This window comes from Dendrobates tinctorius, unplaced genomic scaffold, assembly GCF_039654945.1.
Source record: "Dendrobates tinctorius isolate UK_male_01 unplaced genomic scaffold, ASM3965494v1 ptg000383l, whole genome shotgun sequence".
Taxonomy (NCBI): Eukaryota; Metazoa; Chordata; class Amphibia; order Anura; family Dendrobatidae; genus Dendrobates; species Dendrobates tinctorius.
Window position 1 is genome coordinate 995973 of NW_027362049.1, and position 23369 is coordinate 1019341.

The 23369-nt window shown below is 45.3% G+C and overlaps 1 protein-coding gene across 1 annotated transcript in view; it reads left to right on the top strand.

Moving 5' to 3' along the window:
* Positions 1 to 340: 340 nt before the first annotated feature.
* Positions 341 to 23369, top strand: part of UBE2O (ubiquitin conjugating enzyme E2 O) — a 98024-nt gene continuing 74995 nt past the window's right edge. The window contains exons 1-7 of the mRNA XM_073563172.1: positions 341 to 774; positions 12457 to 12516; positions 12608 to 12718; positions 16988 to 17085; positions 17181 to 17244; positions 19516 to 19659; positions 19843 to 19952. Coding sequence (XP_073419273.1) covers positions 397 to 774; positions 12457 to 12516; positions 12608 to 12718; positions 16988 to 17085; positions 17181 to 17244; positions 19516 to 19659; positions 19843 to 19952 — 965 coding nt within the window. The 5' untranslated portion in view covers positions 341 to 396. The remainder of the gene's footprint in view (positions 775 to 12456; positions 12517 to 12607; positions 12719 to 16987; positions 17086 to 17180; positions 17245 to 19515; positions 19660 to 19842; positions 19953 to 23369) is intronic.

The following is a 23369-nucleotide window of genomic DNA, read 5'->3' on the forward strand; positions in this document are numbered from 1 at the left end:
TGGGGAATCCGCAGGACCAAACCGCAGGCAAAACCGCAGATAATCCGCAGGTCTTTTGACCTGCGGCTTTTGCAAAATCCGTGCAGATTAATCCGCAGCGGATTCCGCAGCGTGTGCACGTACCTTTAATGTTGCCGATTTTTCAGCGGTTTTGGCTTCTTCCATGAGATCTGAAACCGCTGCGGAAAAAAAACGCATCAAAACGCAAAAAACCGCCGCGGTAGTCCGAGCTGTAGCCGGTTCCCTGGTAACACAGTGCCGGTTACCCCAGCAACAGCATCCCTGCACCTAGTAACGACGTCGGGCGGGATGACGTCACCTCGCTCTTCCGCCGGTCTCTCCTTGGTAACCGCCCAGGCCGGCGGCTGCTCCTCTGTTCTCTTCCGGACAACAACAATGGCGGATGCCGCGGATCCCTCATCCCCTGTGACAGGCGAGTCCCCGCCACTGGTCGGCAGCGTTGGCTCTCAGCGGCTCCTTTTCTCACATGATCTGGTGTTCGGTGCCTACAGAGGCCAGAGCCGGTTCGGCCTGGTGAGGCTCATCCATGGGGAGGACTCGGAGAGCGAGGAAGAGGAGGATGTGGTGGAAGAGGGGGCCAGCGGGGGCCGAAGAAAGGGAGGCGCCGGTGGAGGAGGAGCGGGCGGGGGAGAGCAGGGCAGCTCCGCATCCGATGCTGTGTGGGAGGCCAGCAGGTTCGGGCCCCTGAAGAGGGGCTATGTGCGGGTGCAGTGGTACCCAGAAGGCATCAGACAGGACGTGAAGGAGACCAAGGTGAGCGGCGCTGTGTGCACGGAGCATCCAGCAGCCCTAGCAGTAGCCATTGTGTACGTGAGGCGCATGATCCTTGTGGAAGGCCGCAGTGTGAGGATCTGTGTACTTCTGGGGGGGTACAGTGCGGGGGGCCGGAGAATCTCGGGATTGTGGACGGTTGGAAGCTCCAGGCTTCCCAGGGCTGTGCAGATCTCCTTCCATCCAGTCCCCGTTCTCCATCGTATGTTCTGTGTGAAATCTGGGTTTGTGCCAATGTTCCTGCCCGCTGGAGCCTGTCTGCCAGTCCCACTGTGGCCACTGCTTTCAGAGGCAATTAGCTGGGAGCATGAAGTCCCAGGGGCTGGCTACTAAATGTTATCCTTTGGCTTTCCTGTGGCCGCAGATGACGTATAATATACGTATGAGGTGCGTCCTTCATGGTTTACGGGCAACGGGGCAGTGACAGATGGAGCACTCGGCCTAAGGTTTACGGGTAACGGGGCAGTGACAGATGGAGCACTCGGCCTAAGGTTTACGGGTAACGGGGCAGTGACAGATGGAGCACTCGGCCTAAGGTTTACGGGTAACGGGGCAGTGACAGATGGAGCAGACTCGTGCTTAGGCCCTTGGATTGTCATCAGATAAAAGCCTGTGCGATATATACGGTGCAGATCACTCACTGATTACATAGACTGCACTGGATGGCGAGCAGCCTGCCCTGGCTATGAAGGGTTAACAGACTGGGGGATAACAGTACATGGCAGTGTACACAAGTCACATGGGTGTGCGGGAACCATCCCATCATCTGTGGCCGGCCGTGCAGTTCTGTCCTTACCTGCGACCTCTCACAAATGGATGATTTACACATTGCAGCACGCGCCAGGATTTCATACAGTCTGTCTCCGTCCTAGAGCTCTGTTCACACCGTATACTCCCTTATCACTTATAATGCAGGAATCTGACCCATATCTTGTTACAAACTCCCCTCCCCCAAGTTCTTTTAAGGGGTATTCCTGCCATTATGGTTCTATCAGATTTATCAAGTTTATGGAAAAAGAACTTGTTTGTCACCAATATTATGTGTTATAACTTCCAGATTGGTATTTTCAGGATGTAAGAAAAACTGTATACAATGTGTGAATGGGAAGGAAATCCATGTTCCTTACACACTACATTACAGGCTGCTAGGGTAGCAATTCTCGGGACGGCATGGACCCCCAGCCAGCATTCACTTACCTATCCTCTGAGCAGGTGATAGACCTTAGAACGGACTCTAGGGTCTTGTCCTCATTGGACTGATGCACGTGAGATCCGTTATATATTACATAACACATTTTACAAAATCTCATTAACGGAGGAAATTGACCAGAGCTCCAGGTATTACATCTTCAGCATGTCGGATTATGCTGCGTATTTTTCCCTTTGCAGTTTTTCCGGCTTAAGGCCACGTGCACATCAGTATTTAGTGAGTTTTTTACCTCAGTATCTGTAAGCCAAGACCAGGAGTGGGTGATAAATACAGAAGTGGTGACGAGTTTCTATTATACTTTTCCTCTGATTGTCCCACTCCTGGTTTTAGCTTACAGATACTGAGGTGAAATACTCCCCAAATACTGAACGTATGAACGTGGCCTAACTTGGATGTACTCTAAGGATTTATTCCTGAGCCATGTGCCTCTTGCTCTTCTCCTTCACCAACTTAGCGGAGGAGGGGTGGCGCTGGGGAGTTCAGTCATGGAGGTTGCTCATGTAATTTTTTTTTTGTAGTTTACAAATTTGTGGGTTAGTACAAATGCCTTTTTCTGTTTTCATGTGAGAACACTTGTTACAATTTCTCTTCCAGAAACGGACGGGCCAATCAGTCCTGTCCTTCTCCAAAAGCCTTCCCTAGAGCAAGAACGCTGGAGTTGGGGGGGACATGAAGTTCACCCCTCTATAAGTCCATACAGTCAAGGTTAAAGGGCATGTAACATGCGTCTGGATAAACCAGGCCTCCTTCACACCTCCGTGTTTCCAGTACGTGTGGCATCTGACAAAAACGGACACACGGATGACAAAGGAACACACGGGTGACAAAAAAGGGACGCACTGACACACGGGTGACAAAAAAGGGACGCACTGACACACGGGTGACAAAAAAGGGACGCACTGACACACGGGTGACAAAAAAGGGACGCACTGACACACGGGTGACAAAAAAGGGACGCACTGACACACGGGTGACAAAAAAGGGACGCACTGACACACGGGTGACAAAAAAGGGACGCACTGACACACGGGTGACAAAAAAGGGACGCACTGACACACGGGTGACAAAAAAGGGACGCACTGACACACGGGTGACATAAATTGCCACACGGATGACAAGAACGGAGGCACTGACACAAAGGGACATGCTGATGACAAAAACTGAGGCACAGACACTCGGATAGGAAAAATTGCCACACTGATGGAAAACACTGGCCCTGGTACTGTTTTTTTTTTTTTTTTTTTTTTTTTTTTTCCTCGTCCGTGTTTTATACTGACATGTGAATGAGGCCTAATCGGGAGAGACCTATAATGTGGGAGCTCGTCATGGTTACGAATGGCTGTATATTGGAAGAGGGCACGTCCTTGATGCCCATATCCCCATTAAGTTTACTTTAATGCACATTTGATACTAATGCAGACAGATGTGGCAAACGTCATGGCTTCAACTTGTGTACATGGCATAGAAGGACAAAAAGCTACAGGAGGGACACGAAGGGGAAAACTACTTCTGGTGGGTAAATCAGGGTGGGTTTGTTTGTTTTTTTTCACCCTTGTTTTTAGTGGCCTTTTTGTTGTGCCGACTCAATGTGGGCAAATGTTACTTACCATAAGTTGATAGGAGATGTGAAACCCACTACAAACGATGCATGTCTTTCTATAGTGCGATATATATGTACAAAAGAGAAAAAAAGTGATGGCACTCACCGTTCTGTCGTGAACATTCTTTATTGATTAAAAGGCATTGGCACGGGAGGAACGTACAGAGAGTGGATGACGGCCGTTTCACGCACTTGCGCTTCAACGGGTCCTGAGCGAGTTGAGTTAATAGGCGAGGGGTGTTCTGATTCTCTGAGTCACTTCCAGCTCTCTGAAGTACTGCAGGCAACCGCAGAAATCGATGGACTCCCCACAATGTCACTTTGAAAATAAATATACATTTTACACCATAGCAATATTAACCTGTTCACAGGGCTCCAAGCATTGGACCTCTGCGAACAGAGCTACCTTTATTCAGATTGTGGCATTCCCTAAAATGTGCACATGACCCAGTATAGGACTGGTAGCATCTACATGATGCCCAGGAGTTAAACAGGTGGAAGCGAGGCATGTCCTCTGCTGTTGACCAAGTCTTCTACAGCTTTGAGTCTCCGTTAACTGGATGTTAAGTGGCTGCCAACATTTTTGACTTCTCGGGTTGGAGCGCTCTTGGGGCATACCATTTACTGTAATCTTTAGTTGGCTGCCTAGATTTCTACTGCACTTAAAACTGTAGTTAACACTGTAAACCCCCTTAAAGAGAGAAGCTGCTATAAGATCTCCCATAGACTGCACATAGAGACACGAGGGATCTTTACCTTTGTAACACACTGGCAGATGCCACATGGAGGACCTCATACAGCTCTACCACATGATCATACTTTCTTGGGCAAATTGGCTTGTTTATCTCTGGCATTTTTTTTCTATACACCTTCTTCTTATACACGTTTAGTGAAATCAAAGTTTCGAAATGGGGGATCTGCAGTTCTCCTAGAGGAGAGCAGCTACAAAGAGCATTTTGCTCAGAAGGATTTAGCACATTCGTTAATGACAGCTATTTTAGTAGGAATTCTATAATGCTTCATCTCTCCTGTGGTGGCGCTGCAGGGAAATTGAGCACTTTCTCGAGCTGATCACTAGGAAATCTAGCATTACCATACCCTGTCTTCAGAGGACTGTCACTGCCATTATGCACCACATTACTGCAGCAGTCAATAACTACCCTCAGCACTTTACTGCATGAGACCACTGAGGCAAATGATTGGCTGCAGCAGTCGCATAGGGTATGCAGGCTGCTGTCTGCAAAATGGAACAGAAGGCAAGTGCGTTGCATTGGGGAGGCAGCGCTAGAAACTGGTGAGTTTCCAGTACTATGCAAAAGTTAGGCAGGTGTAGGAAAAATGCTGCAAAAGTTAAAATATTTAAAAAATAGAAGTTATTAAAAGTGTAAACTAAATAAACAAAAGAGAAATCTAAATAATAGTTTTTGGTGTGACCACCCCTTTGCCTTTAAAACAGCATAAATTCTTCTAGATACACTTGCACACAGTTTTTGAAGGATCTCGGCAGGGAAGTTGTTCCAAACATCTTGGAGAAGTAACCACAAATCTTCTGTGTAGGCTTGTGCTATTCCTTCTGTCTCTTCATGTAATGTTAGACAGATGCAATATTGTTGAGATCAAGGCTCTGTGGGACCTCATCACTTCCAGGACTCCTTGTTCTTCTTTACACTGAAGATATTGACTGTATGTTTGGGGTCGTTATCCTGCTGCAGAATTAATTTTTAGCCAATCGGACACCTCCCTGATGGCATTGCAAGATGGATAAGTATCTGCATATATTAGTGTTAAGCAAATTATTATTCCTGACCAAACTTCCATTTGCTGACACGCAGCCCCAAACATAAAAGAAACCTCCACCATGCTTCTGCTTCTGAAGACGGTCATTATTGTACCACTCTTCAGCCCTTCCCTGCACAAACTGCCTTCTGTTACAGACGAATATTTCACATTTTGACTCTTCAAACCAGAGCAGCGGCTGCAATTTTTCAGCACCCCAGTACTTGAGTTTTTTTGCATTGTTCAATCTTTAGGCCTTGTTTCCATATCGAAGGTATGCCATTTTGGCCACAACTCTTCCATAAAGACCACTTCTGGCCAGTCTTCTCTGGACTGTAGATGGGTGTAGGTTGGTCCCACTGGTTGCTGGCAGTTCTGAGCTGAGGGCACTGCTAGATATCTTCTGACTTGAAGGGAAGTGAGCATGCATGATGTTTCTTTTCTAAGTTACTTTGTACGATTACTGTGTCTACAGTCCTCGGCGTAGCTCATTTCTTGATGTCCTCAATGTTGAGAAATTCAGGCAGATACTTATCCATCTTGCAATACCATTAGGGAGGTGTCTAATAGGATCCAAATTTATTCTGCAGCAGGAAAACGACCCCAAACATACAGTCAATGTCATTAAGGACTATATTCAAAGGAAAGAAGAACAAGGAGTCTTCAAAGTTATGTTGAGGCCCCCACCTAGTCCTGGTTTCATCATCGCCTGCGTCTGGGATTACATGAAGAGACAGAATTATCAGCACAAGCCTACATCCACAGAAGATTTGTGGTTAGTTCCTCAAGATATTTGGAACAACCTCCCTGTCGAGATCCTTCAAAAACTGTGTGGAAGAGTACCTATGTGAACTGATACTTTGCTGTTTTGAAGGCAAAGGGCGGTCACACCAAATATTGATGTGTTTTGGGGTATGTGCACACGATCAGGAATGGCTCAGGATTTGACGAAGGTCAAATTTGCACCAAATCTGCATCTGTGGTCACTGGCAGGTCACCTGTGTTTTTGATTCGGTTTTTACATGCGTTTTTGGGGCATTTTTTGCACATGTGTTTTTTCATTGCATGCGTTTTTTTTGTTTTTTGTTTTTTTTTGTCACTTGAAATATAGCTAATTGAAAGTTGGCTTGTGGGAAGGAAAAAAAGTGATTTCCTGTTCGCAGCTATATTAGGGTATGTTCCCACGGTCAGCTATTAAAGCATAGTGGATGGGATTTAAAGACATCCCATGCCCACTATGTTTTCACCCATGCCCACTATGTTTTCACCGATGCCCGCGGCTCACCTGCAGAGACGGACATGCGACGCATCTTTCCAGACCGCAGCATGTCTATTTATGTAGTGGAGACGCTCAGTCTGCGCTGAATAAACTACCCATAGACTTTCATTAGATGCTGTAAAACCGCATTATCTTCCTAATCACATGCGTATTAAGTGCGGGAACGCAGCTTACTACATGTGTACTAATTTACATAATGGTGAATCTTGTGACACAGCTAGATGTACATGACACAGGAAGTGGAGGAAAGCACAGAGAGAGGTCCCCTTCTTTTTTAACCCCTTTACCCCCAAGGGTGGTTTGCATGTTAATGACCAGGCCAATTTTTACAATTCTGACCACTGTCCCTTTATGAGGTAATAACTCTGGAACGCTTCCTTGGATCCGGTGATTCTGACATTGTTTTCTCGTGACATATTGTACTTCATGATAGTGGTAAAATTTCATTGATATAACCTGCCTTTATTCGTGAAAAAAACGGAAATTTGGTGAAAATTTTGCAATTTTCCAACTTTAAATTTTCATGCCCTTAAATCACAGCGATATGACACACAAAATACTTAATAAGTAACATTTCCCACATGTTTGCTTTACATCAGCACAATTTTGGAACCAATTTTTTTTTTTTTTTGTTAGGAAGTTACAAGGGTTAAAAGTTGACCAGTCATTTCTCATTTTTACAACACTTTTTTTTTTTTTTTTTAGGAACCGCATCACATTTGAAGTCACTGAGGGGTCTATATGATAGAAAATACCCAAAAGTGACACCATTCTAAAAACTGCACCCTTCAAGGTGGGTGCTCAAAACCACATTCAAGACCCTTCAGATGCTTCACGGGAATTTTTTGAATGTTTAAAAAAATGAACATTTAACTTTTTTTCACGAAAAAATTATTTCAGGTCCAATTTTTTTTTACTTTACCAAGGGTAACAGGAGAAATTGGACAGCAAAAGTTATTGTGCAATTTGTCCTGAGTACGCTGATACCTGATATGTGGGGGTAAACCACTGTTTGGGCGCATGGCAGAGCTTGGAAGGGAGGGAGCACAGTTTGACTTTTTCAACGCAAAATTGGCTGGAATTGAGATCTGACGCCAAGTCACGTTTGGAGAGCCTCTGATGTGCATAAACAGTGGAAACCCCCCACAAGTGACATCATTTTGGAAACTCGACCCTCCCCCAAGGAACTTCACAGAAGTTTATAACGCCCAGGCGTGAAAATAAAAAAATAATTTTTTCCACAAACATGATCTTTTAGTCCCCAATTTTTTATTTTCCCAAGGGTAACAGGAGAAATTGGACAACAAAAGTTATTGTGCAATTTGTCCTGAGTAGGCTGATACCCCATATGTGGGGGTAAACCATTGTTTGGGCGCATGGCAGAGCTTGAAAGGGAAGAAGCACAGTTTGACTTTTTCAACGCAAAATTGGCTTGAATTGAGATCAGACCCCATGTCGCATTTGAAGAACCCCTGATGTGCCTGAACAGTGGAAACCCCCAATTCTAACCCTAGCCCTAATTCTAATGGGAAAATGGAAATAAATACACTTTTATTTTTATTATTTTTCCCTAATTAAGGGGGTGATAAAGGGCCGTTTGATTTACTATTTACGGTGGGTTTTTGTATTTGGCAGCTGTCGCACGCTAAAAGACGCTTTTTATTGCAAAAAATAGTTTTTGCATCACCACATTTTGAGAGCTATAATTTTTCCATATTTTGACCCACAGAGTCATGTGAGGTCTTGTTTTTTGCAGGACGAGTTGACGTTTTTATTAGTACCATTTTCAGGCACATTACTTTTTTTTTTTATCGCCTTTTATTCCGAATTTTTTTTTGGACGCAGAATGAACAAAAATCAGCAATTCATGAATTTCTTTTGGGGGGTGCGTTTACACCGTTCTGCGTATGGTAAAATTGATAAAGCAGTTTTATTTTTCGGGTCAGTACGATTACAGCGATACCTCATTTATATATTTTTTATGTTTTGGCGCTTTTATACAATTAAAACAATTTTATATAAAAAATAATTATTTGTGCATTGCTTTATCCTGCGAGCTATAACTTTATTTTTTCGCTGATGACTCTGTATGGCGGCTCATCTTTGCGGGACAAGATTACATTTTCAGCGGTACCGTGTTTGTTTATATCTGTCTTTTTGATCGCGCGTTATTGCACTTTTTGTTGGGCGGTATGATAAAGCATTGTTCCTTGTTTTTGTTTTTTTTTTAGGGGTTCACTAAAGGGGTTAACTTGTGGGACAGTTTTATAGGACGGGTCGTTACGGATGCGGCGATACTAAATATGTGTACTTTTATTGTTTTGTTTTTTTTTATTTACAAAATAAGAATTTATTAGGGAATTTTTTTTTATTTAGGAATTTTTAAAAAAAATTTTTACACTTGAATTTTTTTTTTTTACTTTATCATATTGTCCCAGTGTGGGACATTACTATATAAAGTCAGATCGCTGATCTGACACTTTGCAATGCACTGTGTCAGATCAGCGATCTAACAGGCACTGCCGGTGATTTCTCAGCGCCTGCTCTCAGCAGGCGCTGAGAAGCCACCTCCCTGCAGGACTCGGAAGGCCCGCAGGGAGGAGACCCTCGAAGCAACACAAGCCGATCGAGTTGTTCCGTGGGTCTCGGGTAAGCGCGCAGGGAGCCCCCTCCCTGCGTGATGCTTCCCTATGCCCCAAGAACACTGCGATCATGTTTGATCGCAGTGTGCCAGGGGTTAAGGTTATGGGGGCGGTCCATGACCGCTCCTGGCACATAGTGCCGGGTGTCATCTGTGATAATCGGCTGACACCCGGCTGCGATCAGCTGCGCTCCCCCCGTGAGCGCAGCTGATCGCTTTGACATACTATTCTGTCCGTGGGCATACGAGCCCAGGGCACATTGACGGGATAGTACGTCAAATGTTAGACAGGGGTTAATAAATAATAATTAAAAAAAAAAAATAGCATGGGGTCCCCCTATATTTGTTAACCAGCCAGAGTAAAGCAGACTACTGGGACTGGTATTTCAGGCTGGTAAGGATCCAATATTCATGAACCTTACCAGCCTGATAATACCAGGCCGCAGCGGTCTGCTTATCTTGGATGGTTAGCAAAAAATAGTGGGGTCCCCCTATTTTTTGTTAACCAGCTAAGGAAAAAGCCATGGCTTAGTAATGGAGAAGCGTCTATAAGACACCTATCCATTACTAATCTTATAGTAATAAAGACACTGCCAGAATAAAGTATTTTAATTAAAATAATGACAGACTTCTTTCAATAGATCTTAATTAAACCATACTTACCGCATCGCCTATTCCGCCGAAGCCCTCGTTCTCCTGTAAGAGAATTAAAATAAAAAAGCAACAATATCCTTACCTGTCCGCTGAGAAGACATACATACTGTCCGACGACGAGTCCAGCTCTGCTACATCTGGATGTCTTTGGCTGAACGGTGGCATTAACCCCATCCCCGGCGGTCACGTGCACGGCAGTTCTCGCGGTCAGCTCAGTTCATCCCGAGAACTGCAGTGTATGTGAACTTCCGGCTGAACACGGGTGCAGCATTATGTAAATTGGTACACATGCGTAGTAAGCTGTGTTCCCACACTTAATATGCATGTGACTAGGAAGATAATGCGGTTTTACCGCATCTAATGCTAGTGTATGGGTAATTTACTGAGCGTCTCCACTACATAAATTGACATGCTGTGGTCTGGAAAGACGCGCCTCATGTCGTCTCCGCAGGGAAGCAGGAGGTGTCCGTGCACGCATAGTGGGCATGGAATTTCTTGAAATCCCATCCACTATGCTGTAACATCTGGACACTGTGGAGGTATGCAGCATCCATCCCGCAGCGTTTACTGACACTGGGAACATACCCTTAGATTTCTCATCTGTTCATTCACTTTGCGTTTTGTTAATTGATAAAAATTGACAATACTTCTGTTTATAAAAGAATTCTTACTGTGCAGTGTTTTCCACACTTGCCTAAAACTTGTACAGTACTGAATATTTTTGCATTAATTTCAGTGTTGCTTCCTGTAGACAAATTTTTAGTTAGCTTGGACGAATACTTTAATGAAAAATAAGTGCACAATTTATCGTTTGTAGGATGTGTACCTTTCTTTAGCGTTAGATAATTTATATAATGCTCCTATGACATTGCTTCAGATGTGCTGCACGCAGGGTAGTGGCACAATGACGTGACTTTTCTATGTGGTTCTGCTGCGGTATTCACATTGATCTAGGGAGTATTGGCTCATCTGATGCAGTTTGTCTGCATTGTATCCTAGGCGTGTTCTGGCAGGATGCCTATATGTTCAGCAGCGCTAATACATTCAGTTCCTATGGTGTGAATGTATTACTAGAGCAGTCAGCAGTTCTAGAGAGGACTGAACAGAATGGGGAACAGCTCGCCTTTTGTTAGAAGCCCAAATGGCTAAAAGACCTCAGTGACTATGTAGGATGTCATGGGCTACAATAGTATTGTCAATCTTTTCTTTCTTCTGAGAGGTTACTATATAAACAGCCCTGGGGAAGTGCCCCTTAGGGATAATATGTTCAGATTAGTGTAGCAAGTGTAAAATAATGTGCACAAAGACGCTACCCTGGCTAATGGATCCTGTAAAAATGGCGCTCCTTGGTAATGCGTGGCGATAAATCTAAGCATGAAAATCAGCTAATTTTAAAGTGTTGTTCCATAAGCATCATATCACCCATCCAGAGCATCCATGATAAAGATGTGATCGCCCCACTAATTACTATGAAGCGAGTCCCTTGTGTGGATTGATAGTGAGCAAGTGCAATCACTTCTTCATTCACGGTCTATAAAAGTGGTGGTTGAATGTGGGTGTGTGTGCTACTGCTCTTTTCCCACTTGAGCCACTCAGTTCTTGGGATGGGCAGGGGTCTCCGAAGCCGGATCTCCAGCAGTAATACATTTTTTATCTATCTTGTGGATAGGCCATGGATAGAGTTGGAACAAATTTATTTGTACATCCCCCTTCCATCAGCCATGACAGCAGTGTGCGGCCGTTACACTGGAGTGGCAGTAGCGCCTCTTACCTGCCGACATCCGCGGATCTTTTGATTAGCCAGCCAGGGCAGCTTACAAAGAGCCACAGATGCCAATAGTTAAGAGACTTAAGGCCCCGTCACACACAGCGAGATCGCTAGCGAGATTGCTGATTTTGTGATGCAACAGCGATCTTGCCAGCGATCTCGCTGTGTGTGACGGGGATCAGCGACCACCCACCCCCCACGGGTATTGCTGATCGTGCAGGAATGTCCTGGGCCATTTTTTTGATCCTTGGTCTCCCGCTGGCCAGCACGCATCGTTGCGTGTGGCAGCGGGAGACCAACGATCAGCGAGCTCCCAGCGCTGTAAGCAGACGCTGGGAGCTGGTATCCAAGGTAAATATCGGGTAACTAAGCGCATGCGTCGCTTAGTTACCTGCTGTGTACCTTGGATACCAGCGTCCTCACTGGTCCTGATCGCTGGTGAGAGCTGCCTGTTTGACAGCTCACCAGCGATCATGTAGCGAGGCACCAGCGATCCTGACAAGGTCGTATCGTTGTCGGGATCGCTGGTGCATCGTTTAATGTGACGGAACCCTTAGTTTCCACTCCCGTGCAGCGGCCAAACAACACTGTCATGTGCCAATGGAGTAGGACTGCAAATCAATTTGCACCAACCTTAATAATGAATGTTGTTTTTGGGAAACCCACCATTTATGTAGTGGAACATCTGTTATGATTTGTGCCTCAATAATGTTTTCTGTTTTCTTCTATCATTTAGCTAAAGTTAGAGGACAGGTCTTTGGTGCCCAGGGATGCCGTGCGTCGCATGAGTTCAAAGGTAACGTCTTGTCCACTGCTATAATGGTCTTCTCCTTTGAATGGATTCCCTGGTTTTCTTAGAGAATTTTCTTTCTTCCCCTCCATTGCAGGACAGCCAGTGTGGCACTGTCATTGATGTAAATATAGACTGTATGGTGAAAGTGGTGGGGACCAGCTGCTTCCTAAATCCAGTCAACAGCAAGGACCTGCAGCACATATGGGTGAGATTTATCAGCTCTCTACATTCGTAGGTATTTATTTAGGAAAGGAAAGCTTGTTAATCCGTCTGGCGTTACTGTATGTGACAGTCAGTGTGCTTGTATGGTGCTGGTTCAGGACCTGAATTCTCTCCTACTGGGCAGATACCAGCTGCCTTACACAGCCAGAATCTGCCTATAGCAGTAATGACTGGAGCTAAGCTCCGAATACTGCAGTTTAATCGTTTAAAAGCTGCTGCCAGTCATTGACTACGTCATTTAAAGAAGAACTCGCATCAAAATTTTTATCCTCTAAATATATTGCAATCATATTATATGGCACTGTGTACTTACAATTGCTCATTTTGTCTTTCTACCCAGTTATTTCTTCTTTTCTCTGCTCTTTGTAGAAACGGGAAGTCTCGTGTCCCTGATATATCATCCCCCTGTTGAACGTCTGACCAAGCTGCTCTCTTCTCCCCTCTGCTGGGGACTTTTGCAGCAACTCATGACTCATACAGGGAAAATTGACCTCACGTTTCTACATAGAGCTTAGAAGGATTCAGCTAATTGGGCTCTTCTGAACACAGCGATGCCAAACTTGTTTGTTTGATTTTTGATGAGGCAAAAGTGTAGTGACTTGAACATTATTTTTCATTTTTTTTTTTTTAACTTTTTTTCCCCTTTTTACAGTATTTAAAGGGAAGCTGTCAGCACTTTTGGCCGATATAAGATGCGGCCACCGCCTTTCAGGGATTATCTACAGCATTCTCTAATACTGTAGATAAGCCCCCGATCCGACCTGCAAGACAAGAAAAATAACTTTTATTATACTTAACCAGGGGCTGTCCGGTCCCATGGGTGTCGCAGGTCCGGGTCCGGCGCCTTCCATCTTTTTTCGATGCCGCCCTCCTGCTTGCTTCATGGCTCCCCGGCATCGCTCTCCTGCGCAGGCGTATTTATCTGCCCTGTTGAGGGCAGAGCAGATTCCTGCAGTGTGCAGGCGCTGTGTCTCTGACCTTTCCCGGGGAGTGCGCACTGCAGTACTTTGCTCTACCCTCAACAGGGCAGATACCGTATTTTTCGGACTATGAGATGCACCGGATCATAAGACGCACCCCAAATTTTGGGGTGAAAATAGCAGAAAAAAAGATGGGTGTCCGTCTTATTATGCGAATTTAAGGTATCTTACCTGAGGGCTGGCGGTGGTACAGCAGGGTCACAGGAGGCATGGTCCCTTCCTCAGGATTAGAGAAGTGGGGCAATGCTGCAGTCCTGGGGTCAGTCTGGTGTCTGCTGATGTTTGGTGTGGGCTGTGGGGGAGTGCACCTTAGCAGGGTCTCTTCTTTTGGATGCCAGAAATGTGGCGACGCCACGGCCTGGTGCCCACGGGGGGTTGCAGCAGTCGTGTGGCGGAGGTGCGGTGATGCTGAGGCGAGGTGGTCGGTACAGCGTGCACCTGAGCAGGATCCCTTCCTCAGGTGGGGAGACGCCGCGGCCCGGTGTCCAAGGCGAGCAGCAGAGCCGGGTTAATCACAGGTTTCTCGGTGGCGGTGGCCATCTTCCTGAGGCCACGCGTGCGCTGATTGAGTACTCTGCTTCCTGGGGCTTCAGGAAAATGGCCGCGGGAGGCTGTGCGTACGCGCGCAGATGGAGATCGCAACTGTCATTTTCCTGAAGCCAAGATCTCAATCTGCGAACTCGGCTTCAGGAAAATGGCCACCCTGATTTCAATCTGCACACGCAGAATCCCTGGGAAGCAGAGAACTCAATCTGCGCACGTGCGGCCTCAGGAAGATGGCCGCCGCCACTGAGAAACCCCTGATTCTCCCTGCTCTGCTCTCCGTGGACACGGGGCCGCAGCGTTACCTCACCTGAGGAAGGGACCCTGCTCAGGTGCACGCCGTACCGCACACCGCGCCTCAGCATCGCGCATCTCTGCCGCCACCACACCACTACCGCAACCCCCCGGTAAGCCTACGTTTGCAGTATAAGACGCACCCCCCCATTTTCCTCAAAAAAATTTTTGGGAAAAAGTGCGTCTTATTGTCCGAAAAACACAGTAAGTACGACTGCGCAGAAGCCCGATGCCGGGGAGCCATGAAGCAAGCAGGAGGGCGGCATCGCAAGAAGGTGGGAAGCGCCGGACCCTGACCCACGACGCCCATCGGACCGGACTGCCCCCGGTTGAGTATAATAAAACTTTTTTCTTATCTTTCAGGTCGGATTGGGGGCTTATCTACAGCCTTATTGATTGCTGTAGATAAGCCCTGAAAGGCAGTGGCCGTATCTTATTTTGGCCAAAACTGCTGACAGGTTCGCTTTAATAGCTCCTTTAGGAGAATTGAAGCTGATATCATCTGATTGCTTGTGCTGCACGTAGCAGTGCTTCCCATCGGTTCCCCTGATCATGTGACAGGGCACCGATGGGCAGGATTTGTGACCCAATTCCTACTGGCGCATGTTAACTCCCGCTGACAGAGATTGACAGCAAGATTTAAATGGATAACAGCTGTGGGTGCAGCTCCGATCCACCTGCGGCTGTTATAGACACATGATGGCTGATTTAAATGAGCGGTCGTGCAGAAAAAGATGCGGGCTCAGTGACGGAACCCACATCAGTGTCAGGGACATGACATATACCGTATTTTGTGTATTATTAGACGCACCCCAAATTTTGGGGAGAAAAATAGGAAAAAAAACTTTTTTAATAAAATGATGGTGCTTCTTATAATCCGTACATCTTATTGCTTACTGGGGTGGCAGCTGCGGTAAAGTGGAGTTTTGGGGTCACTGATGGAGGAGGCAGAAGTAGGGTGATGCTGCGGACCCCAGACTGGGAGAAAAGGGGGTGTTTAGAGGTGCGACGCTACGGATGTTCAGTGTTTCGGGGACTCTGCCGACATTTTGTGACAGCCCAGAGCCCCCGCACTTTCATGGTTTACATTTAGGTGGACTCCAGGAAAATGGCCGCTTGGGGCAGCGCATGCACAGGAGGAGATTCTCGACGACGACATCTCGGTCTCCTGAAATCTTGGTGCCAAGATCTCTCCATCAGCGCATGCGCCGCCCCCGGCAGCCATTTTCCCTGAGTCCACTGCAATGTAAACCATGGAAGTGTGGGGGCTCTGGGCTTTCACAAAATGTCGGTGGAGCCCTTGCACCTCTGAACACCCCCTCCTCCCAGCCTGAGGCCCGCAACATCGCCTCACTCTTGCCTCCACCAGCAGCGGCTCTGCTCCACTGCAGCCAGTAATGTATATTTGAATTATAAGATGAACCCCCATTTTACGAAACAAATTGTATTGTGAAGGGTTTATCTTGGTAGAAGGGCAAAAGGAGAAATTGTAAGTACACAGCGCTATATAATATGATGACTGCAATATATTAAGTGGATAAAAATGTTGATGGGAGGCGGAGTGCTTCTTTAAATGACATTGTTGCTGGTGCTGTTGTGAACCCGCTCCTATTGCCCTTCCCACTTGACATGACCCCGTGGTGCAGGTGAGTTATTTGTTGAAAGCCCTCTCTGATACAGGCTGGGAATGGATTGGAAATATTTTTACTGTTGTCACAAGTCTTGTAATAGAGTAGGGAGATCATTGAAGATACTTTGCTTTGTAAAGATCACTTCTAAGTAATCGTCATATAAATTGTAAAGCTAGAGACAGATGGCATCGGATTCACCAATCTCTATGTGATGGGTACAGCTCGACTCTTTCCTTGCACAGGTCATAGCTTGTCCCCTATGCGGTCTCATAGAAGTCATTTTCTCCAGTCTACAGGATCCTATGGTTCATGTGACTCCAAAATGTAGCAGGAGTGCACACGTGGCTTCTGCACCATTCGTTATCTATGGGACTGCTGAGTGCGGCAATCAGTATTTTCCCACACTCCCATATTCAATGAATGGAGTGGAGACTGAACATATATACACTTCTGTTGCATTTAGTATGGGGCTGCACCACCTCCTTCTCGGGATTTCTGAGCCCGAAGCTCTGTACCCCTGGAGATCCCACTGGTTGGGCCCCTTAGTGATCAACAAGTTATCCCCCTATCCCATGAACAATGGATAACTTGACTTTTTGAGAATAATCCTTTAAAATATTAGTAAAATTTGTAGGTTATACAGACTGATGGTGGTGGGACAGTTTGTCTGGGACACCTCAAGGTACTGAATTTTGGAAAAGTAAAGTTTTGAGTGGCATGGTGTAAAGCAGACAACCTCTTAATATAGGCGATTCGGAAATGTACTTGAAACCAATACGATAATCCTGCTTTTTTTCATTATAGCCCATCATGTATGGAGATTACATTGCATATGACTGCTGGTTGGGTAAAATCTATGACCTTAAAAATCAAGTTATCCTAAAGTTGTCTAATGGAGCGAGGTATGGTCATACCAGATACTTGTCTGTCATGCAATGCCACATGGCTGTCATTGTCCCTGCTCTTGTATTGCTGTCTCACAAGACTCTTGTTGCAGGTGCTCTATGACTACAGAAGATGCTTCTAAACTATATGATGTCTGTCCTCATGCCAGTGACTCGGTAATAATATGAATGTTCTCCTGTTTTAAGTACTTTTATTGTGGTGCGGGTTCTGTCAACCTCTTCTAGAAAAGAGGTGATGGTAATTTTAAAAGCATTATTTTACAGCTCCATGATAAATGGATAAAAATGAGCAACTTTGCAACTTGCCTCCTACTAAAAATCCTCTCTGCTCTCAAGATTGGAGGGATTTTTAATTTTATAGTGTACAGCACGTTGCCTAGGTCACCAGCCACTCTGCTTTCAGAGTGGTCAGTTACCTAGGTAGAACCGTGCACTTCTAGTCCCTTAGATATAGAACCCACTCTGAAGCTGGCTAGAGCGCTGTATCTGTCCTGCCTCCGTGCCGCTACACTTCTCTCGTGATACAGAGGTAAATTTCCCTCTACAAGTAGCCTGGAAGAGTGCACGGTTCAGACCAGTGGCCAGGCCATGCTGCGGGTCTGAACTGTCAATCTTCAGGACTGCACCTTCCCTGGCAAAACTGGAAGCTGGGTCCCAGGAACAGCACATCCCCCTTCTAAGCCAGAATGTACAGTGGCATGTAAAAGTTGGGCACTACTGGTCAAAATTACGGTTATTGTGAATAGTTAAGCAAGTTGAAGATTAAATAATTTCTGAATGGTCTATTACATATTTTCTTTCTATGTTACGGAAAAAAAATGGATGTATTTTCATCTTTTATATTTAAAAAATTACAAAAAGCAAAATGGGTTGATGCAAAATTTTGGGCACCCTGCATGGTTAATACCTAGTAGCACCCCTTTTTGCAAGTATCACAGCTTGTAAACACTTTTTGTATCCAAACAAGAGTCTTTCAATTCTTGTTTGAGTGATTTTCATCCATTCTTCCAGTTCTGTGAGATTCCAGAGTTGTCTTGCATGCGCTGTTGTTTTGTGGTCTAGTCACAGATTTTCAATGATGTTCAGATCAAAAGACTGTGAGGGCCATTGTAAAACCTTCACCTTGTGCCTTTTAAAGCAGTCTATTGTGGAGTTTGATGTGTGTTTAGGTTCATTATCCATTTGTAGAAGCCATCCTCTTTTCAACTTCAGCTTTTTTACAGATGGTGTAATGTTTGTATCAAGAATTTGTTGAAATTTCATTGAATCCATTCTTCCCTCTACACGTAAAATGTTCCCGTGCCATTGGTTGCAGCACAACCTCAAAGCATGATTGATCCTCTCCCATGCTTAATGGTTGGAGAGATGTTCTTTTCCTGAAATTCTGTGCCATTTTTTTCTCCGCACACACCTTTGTCATTGTGGCCAGAGTTCTATTTTAGCATCAACAGTCCACAGGGCTTGTTTAAATGTTCTTTTGCATACTTCTGATGCCGAATTTTATGGTGAGGAAGCAGAAGTTTTCTTCTGAAGCCTCTAGCTTGAAGTCCATATTTGTGCAGGTGTCTCTTAGCAGTAGAACAATCTACCAGACCTCCAGAGTCTGCTAAATCTTTCTGAATGTGTTTTGCAGTCAAGATGATTGGCCTCCCTATCAATCCTACAAGCAGCGCTCACTGAAATATTGCTTAGTCTTCAAGACCTTATCTTGACCTCAACTGTTCTGTTACCTGCCATTTCTTAATTACATTTCGAACTGAGGAAAGGGCAACTTGAAAACTCTTTGCTGTTGTCTATAGCCTTCTCCTGCTTTGTGGGCCTCCAACATTTTCATTTCAGAGTGCTAGGTAGCTGCTTAAAAGAACCCATGGCTGCTGTTTTTTTTGTTTTTTTTTTTGTTTTTTTTTTTGGTCACAAGGTTAGAGGAGGCTGGGTTTTTATAAAGCTTGGAAATTTGCATTTGCATCACCTGGCCTTTCCTAATGATGGTAAACAAGCCGTAATGGGCTAATTAAGGTCTGAAACCTTGATCAAAGTTATCTGAGCACTCAAATCTCCAAGGGTGCCGAAACTGAAATTTCAGCTTTAACTTAAGGTCTTTGAGAGATCATTTCATCTTCAACTTGCTTAACTGTTCACAATAGCAGAGTCATTTTGACCTGGGGTGCACATTGCACAAACTTACATGGTTTAGATCAGGGTTCCCCAACTCCAGTCCTCAAGGCCCAGCAACAGATCATGTTTTCAGGATTTCCTTTGTATTGCACAGGTGATGCAATTATTACCTGAGCAATACTAAGGAAATCCTGAAAACATGATCTGTTGGTGGGCCTTGAAGACTGGAGTTGGGGAACCCTGGTTTAGATGACAAATGGTCTTTTGGAGAGGTCTTGCTGTGTATACTTCACTGTCTTTGCTCATTTGCAGGGCCTGTTTTTTGATGACTCCTACGGCTTTTACCCAGGCCAAGTGCTTATCGGTCCATCCAAAGTTTTTTCAAATGTCCAGTGGCTCTCTGGCATGAAACCAGTCCTCAGCGCCAAGAGCAAATTCCGTGTGGGCGTTGAAGAGGTGAATACTGTGTGGTAGTTTGTCCTTTGTACAACCTGTTGTGTGCCCACCTACCCAACATCCTGTCTACAAGGCTTTGTACTGCATGTAGTGCGTCATGTTCCTGCTTACTAATACCCATCTTATCACATCATATCCATCGTGCGTTCATTTTCTCACCCTATCCTGTTATGCTCTATCCAGGTGCAGGTTACAGAGCTGAGAGTAACCTGGATTACAAAAAGCTTTTGTCTTGGGGGTACAGATTCTATGGACCCTCCACCATCTGTAATAACGCAAGAAAACTTGCACAAGTGAGTAAGCTGTGTGTTCCAACTGGAATATTTCCATGTCTTTATTCTCTGATACATCATTTTTTGATCATCTCTATAATGTCACTGATCATTACACAGTAGTTTGTTCTCAGTACGCTCCTTGTAGCATATAATTTACTCCAGCACCCCTGTTGGGACTGGCAGCTCCGTACACTTGTGTTGTATGACATGACACCTTTACTTCCTAAATCTATGGATTTAAATGTTCCCCCTTCTCGTCTCTTACGTAACATGTCTTAATCTATTTGTCTATAGAGATTCAGTGAATGTTTGTGTATCTTATGAATGTGAACTATTGCTTTTTGAACTGCTGCTTGCACCCACATAATTGTATCTATCCTGACCCCTCACTAACTAAATGCTGCTTACTGTGTCCATACAGGATGTAACTGTGGAAATGCTGTGGATTTACCGCAAATGTCTACTTTTGCTTTCCCTGTGGGGATTTTTTTCTGCAGCGTGTAACTGAGATTTTTAGAAATCTCATCCACTTTGTTGGTGCGGTATTCCGCTGCAGATTTTGCATACACAATTCCAGATCATTTTTATTACGTGTTAGCATAACCTATACTGGGATTTGCCAGTTCCTTTTTAACTAACTGGTAAAGGGAAATCTTGCTGCAGGCACCCACACCAATAATAAAACCAGATTTAGATGGAAGTACCAAATTGTAATAGAAAAATTAATGGCAAGAATAATCAGCAATGTACAAATCAACAAAATGTGTGTGTGTGTGTGTATATATAAGAATAGAAATAAAAAATCTATAAACAGGATTTTTAGTTGCTTACCGTAAAATCTGTTTCTCTGAGCCTTCATTGGGGGACACCGGAACCATGGGTGTATGCTGCTGACACTATGCAGAAAAAAAAAGTTAGCTCCTCCTCCGCAGTATACACCCCACCGACAGGAAGTAGGATGTTCAGTTAGTGAGAAAGCAGTAGGAGAAGCAATCTTGTAACGATATAAAAACCACAGATACACAAATCCACACTGTAACAATATTATACAGTAAACCGAGCTGTTCAATTTGGGAGTGTGCTGTGTCCCCTAATGAAGTCTCGGAGAAACAGATTTTACGGTAAGCAACTAAAAATCCTGTTTTCTCTATCGCCTTATTGGGGGACACAGGAACCATGGGACGTCCCAAAGCAGTCCCCAAGGGGAGGGAACAGCAAATAACTCCAACCGGATGAGGAAATCACCCTCGTCACCTGCAAGGTCACCTGCGAGGTCTTTTTTACCCCGATCTGTACTTGCCGAAGCTAGGCTTGGGCTTTGAAAATCTTATGGACCTGTGGGGAACATATCATGGCACTGCAAAGGTGCCCGACGAAGACCCCAAGAGTACCGTCAGGAGGACACACACTGCCCAGGCAGAGTGCGTCGTACTGAAAAAAGCGCAGTCCTTCCTGAGCCGGCAACCCTACTAATGCCGACCAGTTTCCTTGAACAGAAGTCTAACCTGAAGGCCCGAGGAAGTCTATACTTCAAGTCTGAGCTTGAGAAGTACCGTTGCTGTGGCCAAGTAGCCTGATGAGTGTGCGTCATGAAGGGAAAGCCCAAGGCGGATGTAAGAAAGGGAATTCAGAATGACGGAGAGTGGACCCTTGATCCACAGGAAGTGCACCACAGCTGTTACAGACTATGGAAGACCCCAGGAGTGATTGAGAGTCTGAAAGAGAAAGATACCAACTAAAACGGGGAAATGAACCCGTTCGTGCCAAAGCGGACATCGCCAAAGCCTTGAAGAATCAGGAACTGGATAAGAGCTTCATTGAATAAGGAAAAATCCTGCGATTCACAGAAGGTAAATGTTGAACGAAGAAATTTCCTTCCTGAAAAACAAGGATGGGCTCAATCCTAGATCTCCAAACGTCATGCAGAGGAAGAGGCACCAAAGAAACGACGAGGCTGCGACTGAGGAACGGGAGCGCTTGTCCTTCCGGTGATCTCTTTTAATAATTTGGTCTATTGGAGCTACACGGAAGGAACGGAAAATTGGTGAGGGACCAATATGGGCATAATTTCGCTCATGAACAGAAAGCCAACTGGACCCTTAGATGGAAACGATTAGGCGAAAAACTGTCTCCCTGCAAGGAAAAATTTTTTGGACAGTAGGAACGGTCAAATCTACCGACCGGTCTCCAGAAAGAATTCTCTGAGCAAACTAGGCCGCGCATCCATAGAACTTCGCCACACTAGAGGAAGCTAAGGCAGGACACGCTATAGCGGCGGGTGCTTTGAAGGTTGATCCTGCTAACTACTGTGTGAATTCGACGTTGGTATCCCTGAGAGCAGAACGTCTGGGCAAGGAAAGGCCGTAGCAGAGAACTTGGAACCGGAGGGTTCGTAGTCGCAGAAGTAGTCTAATTTGTGAAGCGCTCAGGAGAAAAGGATACACCGAGGCGCCTCCTTATTTGGAAACGGCTGAAGTCTGTTCCATGAGAATATGACAAGCTCTGAAAGCAGGTCCTGAGAACCTGTTAAAGAACCGAACACTGAATAGAACCAGGGAATAACCTGGATCTCATCGCTGCAATGTAGGCACCAGTTGGCTATGAAGAGACAGCTGATCGCTCCATTAAGCAGGTAGACTGAAAACTACTGGATGCCCCTTCAGACTGAGATCAAGGGGAAGATAAACCCCTAGCCTAGCTAGACTTATAACAACGAACAGTCGAGCTCGGAAAGTTCACGGCAAAGCATGAAGTATGGCAACTGCAAAGAAAGTTGGCTCTAGGTAGCCCAAATAGACCCCAGAAAGACAACTAGGCTGGTGAAAGGAAGGTCAATTCTTATGATGATGTAAACGGCCGAATCTATCCTGGACCCTCCGGAGTAGGGAGAGGATTACAGTGTGTAGAACCGTGTGCCTAAGTCTAAGACAACACGCGCCCGAAGAAGACAGAGAAAAAAATACAATGCCGGCTGAAATAAGAAACATGTTATCACCATACTCATCCTTAGATCCAAGACTGGAGCAGCTTTCTACACTGGTCAATACTTGCGCAGAGTGAGATCCCACTCCTGTCTGAGGTGAGATACTTGCCCCAGTCACGGCCAAAAGTCACATCTGTGATCCGCTGGAGGCTTTATCCGATGTCTGTAAGAAAGCATAGGTAAGTTCCGACAAATAAGGAGCTTGGGTAATGTGGTAGCTCAAAGGCCCTTGAGACATATTAGAACCTATAAACTACTATTAGCCAAACCCTAATGATAGGCGTAACACACCGTGCAGTAAAGCTAGACTGCAGACTGTACTGTAACTGGACAGAAGGTGGGACAAAACTCTTGTAGAGTAACTCACCCCTAGGGTCCAGATCATGCTACAGTAAACCTCGACCATCCGTACCTGACACGAGAGTGTCTGACCTATCTGATGGTGGAGTCTA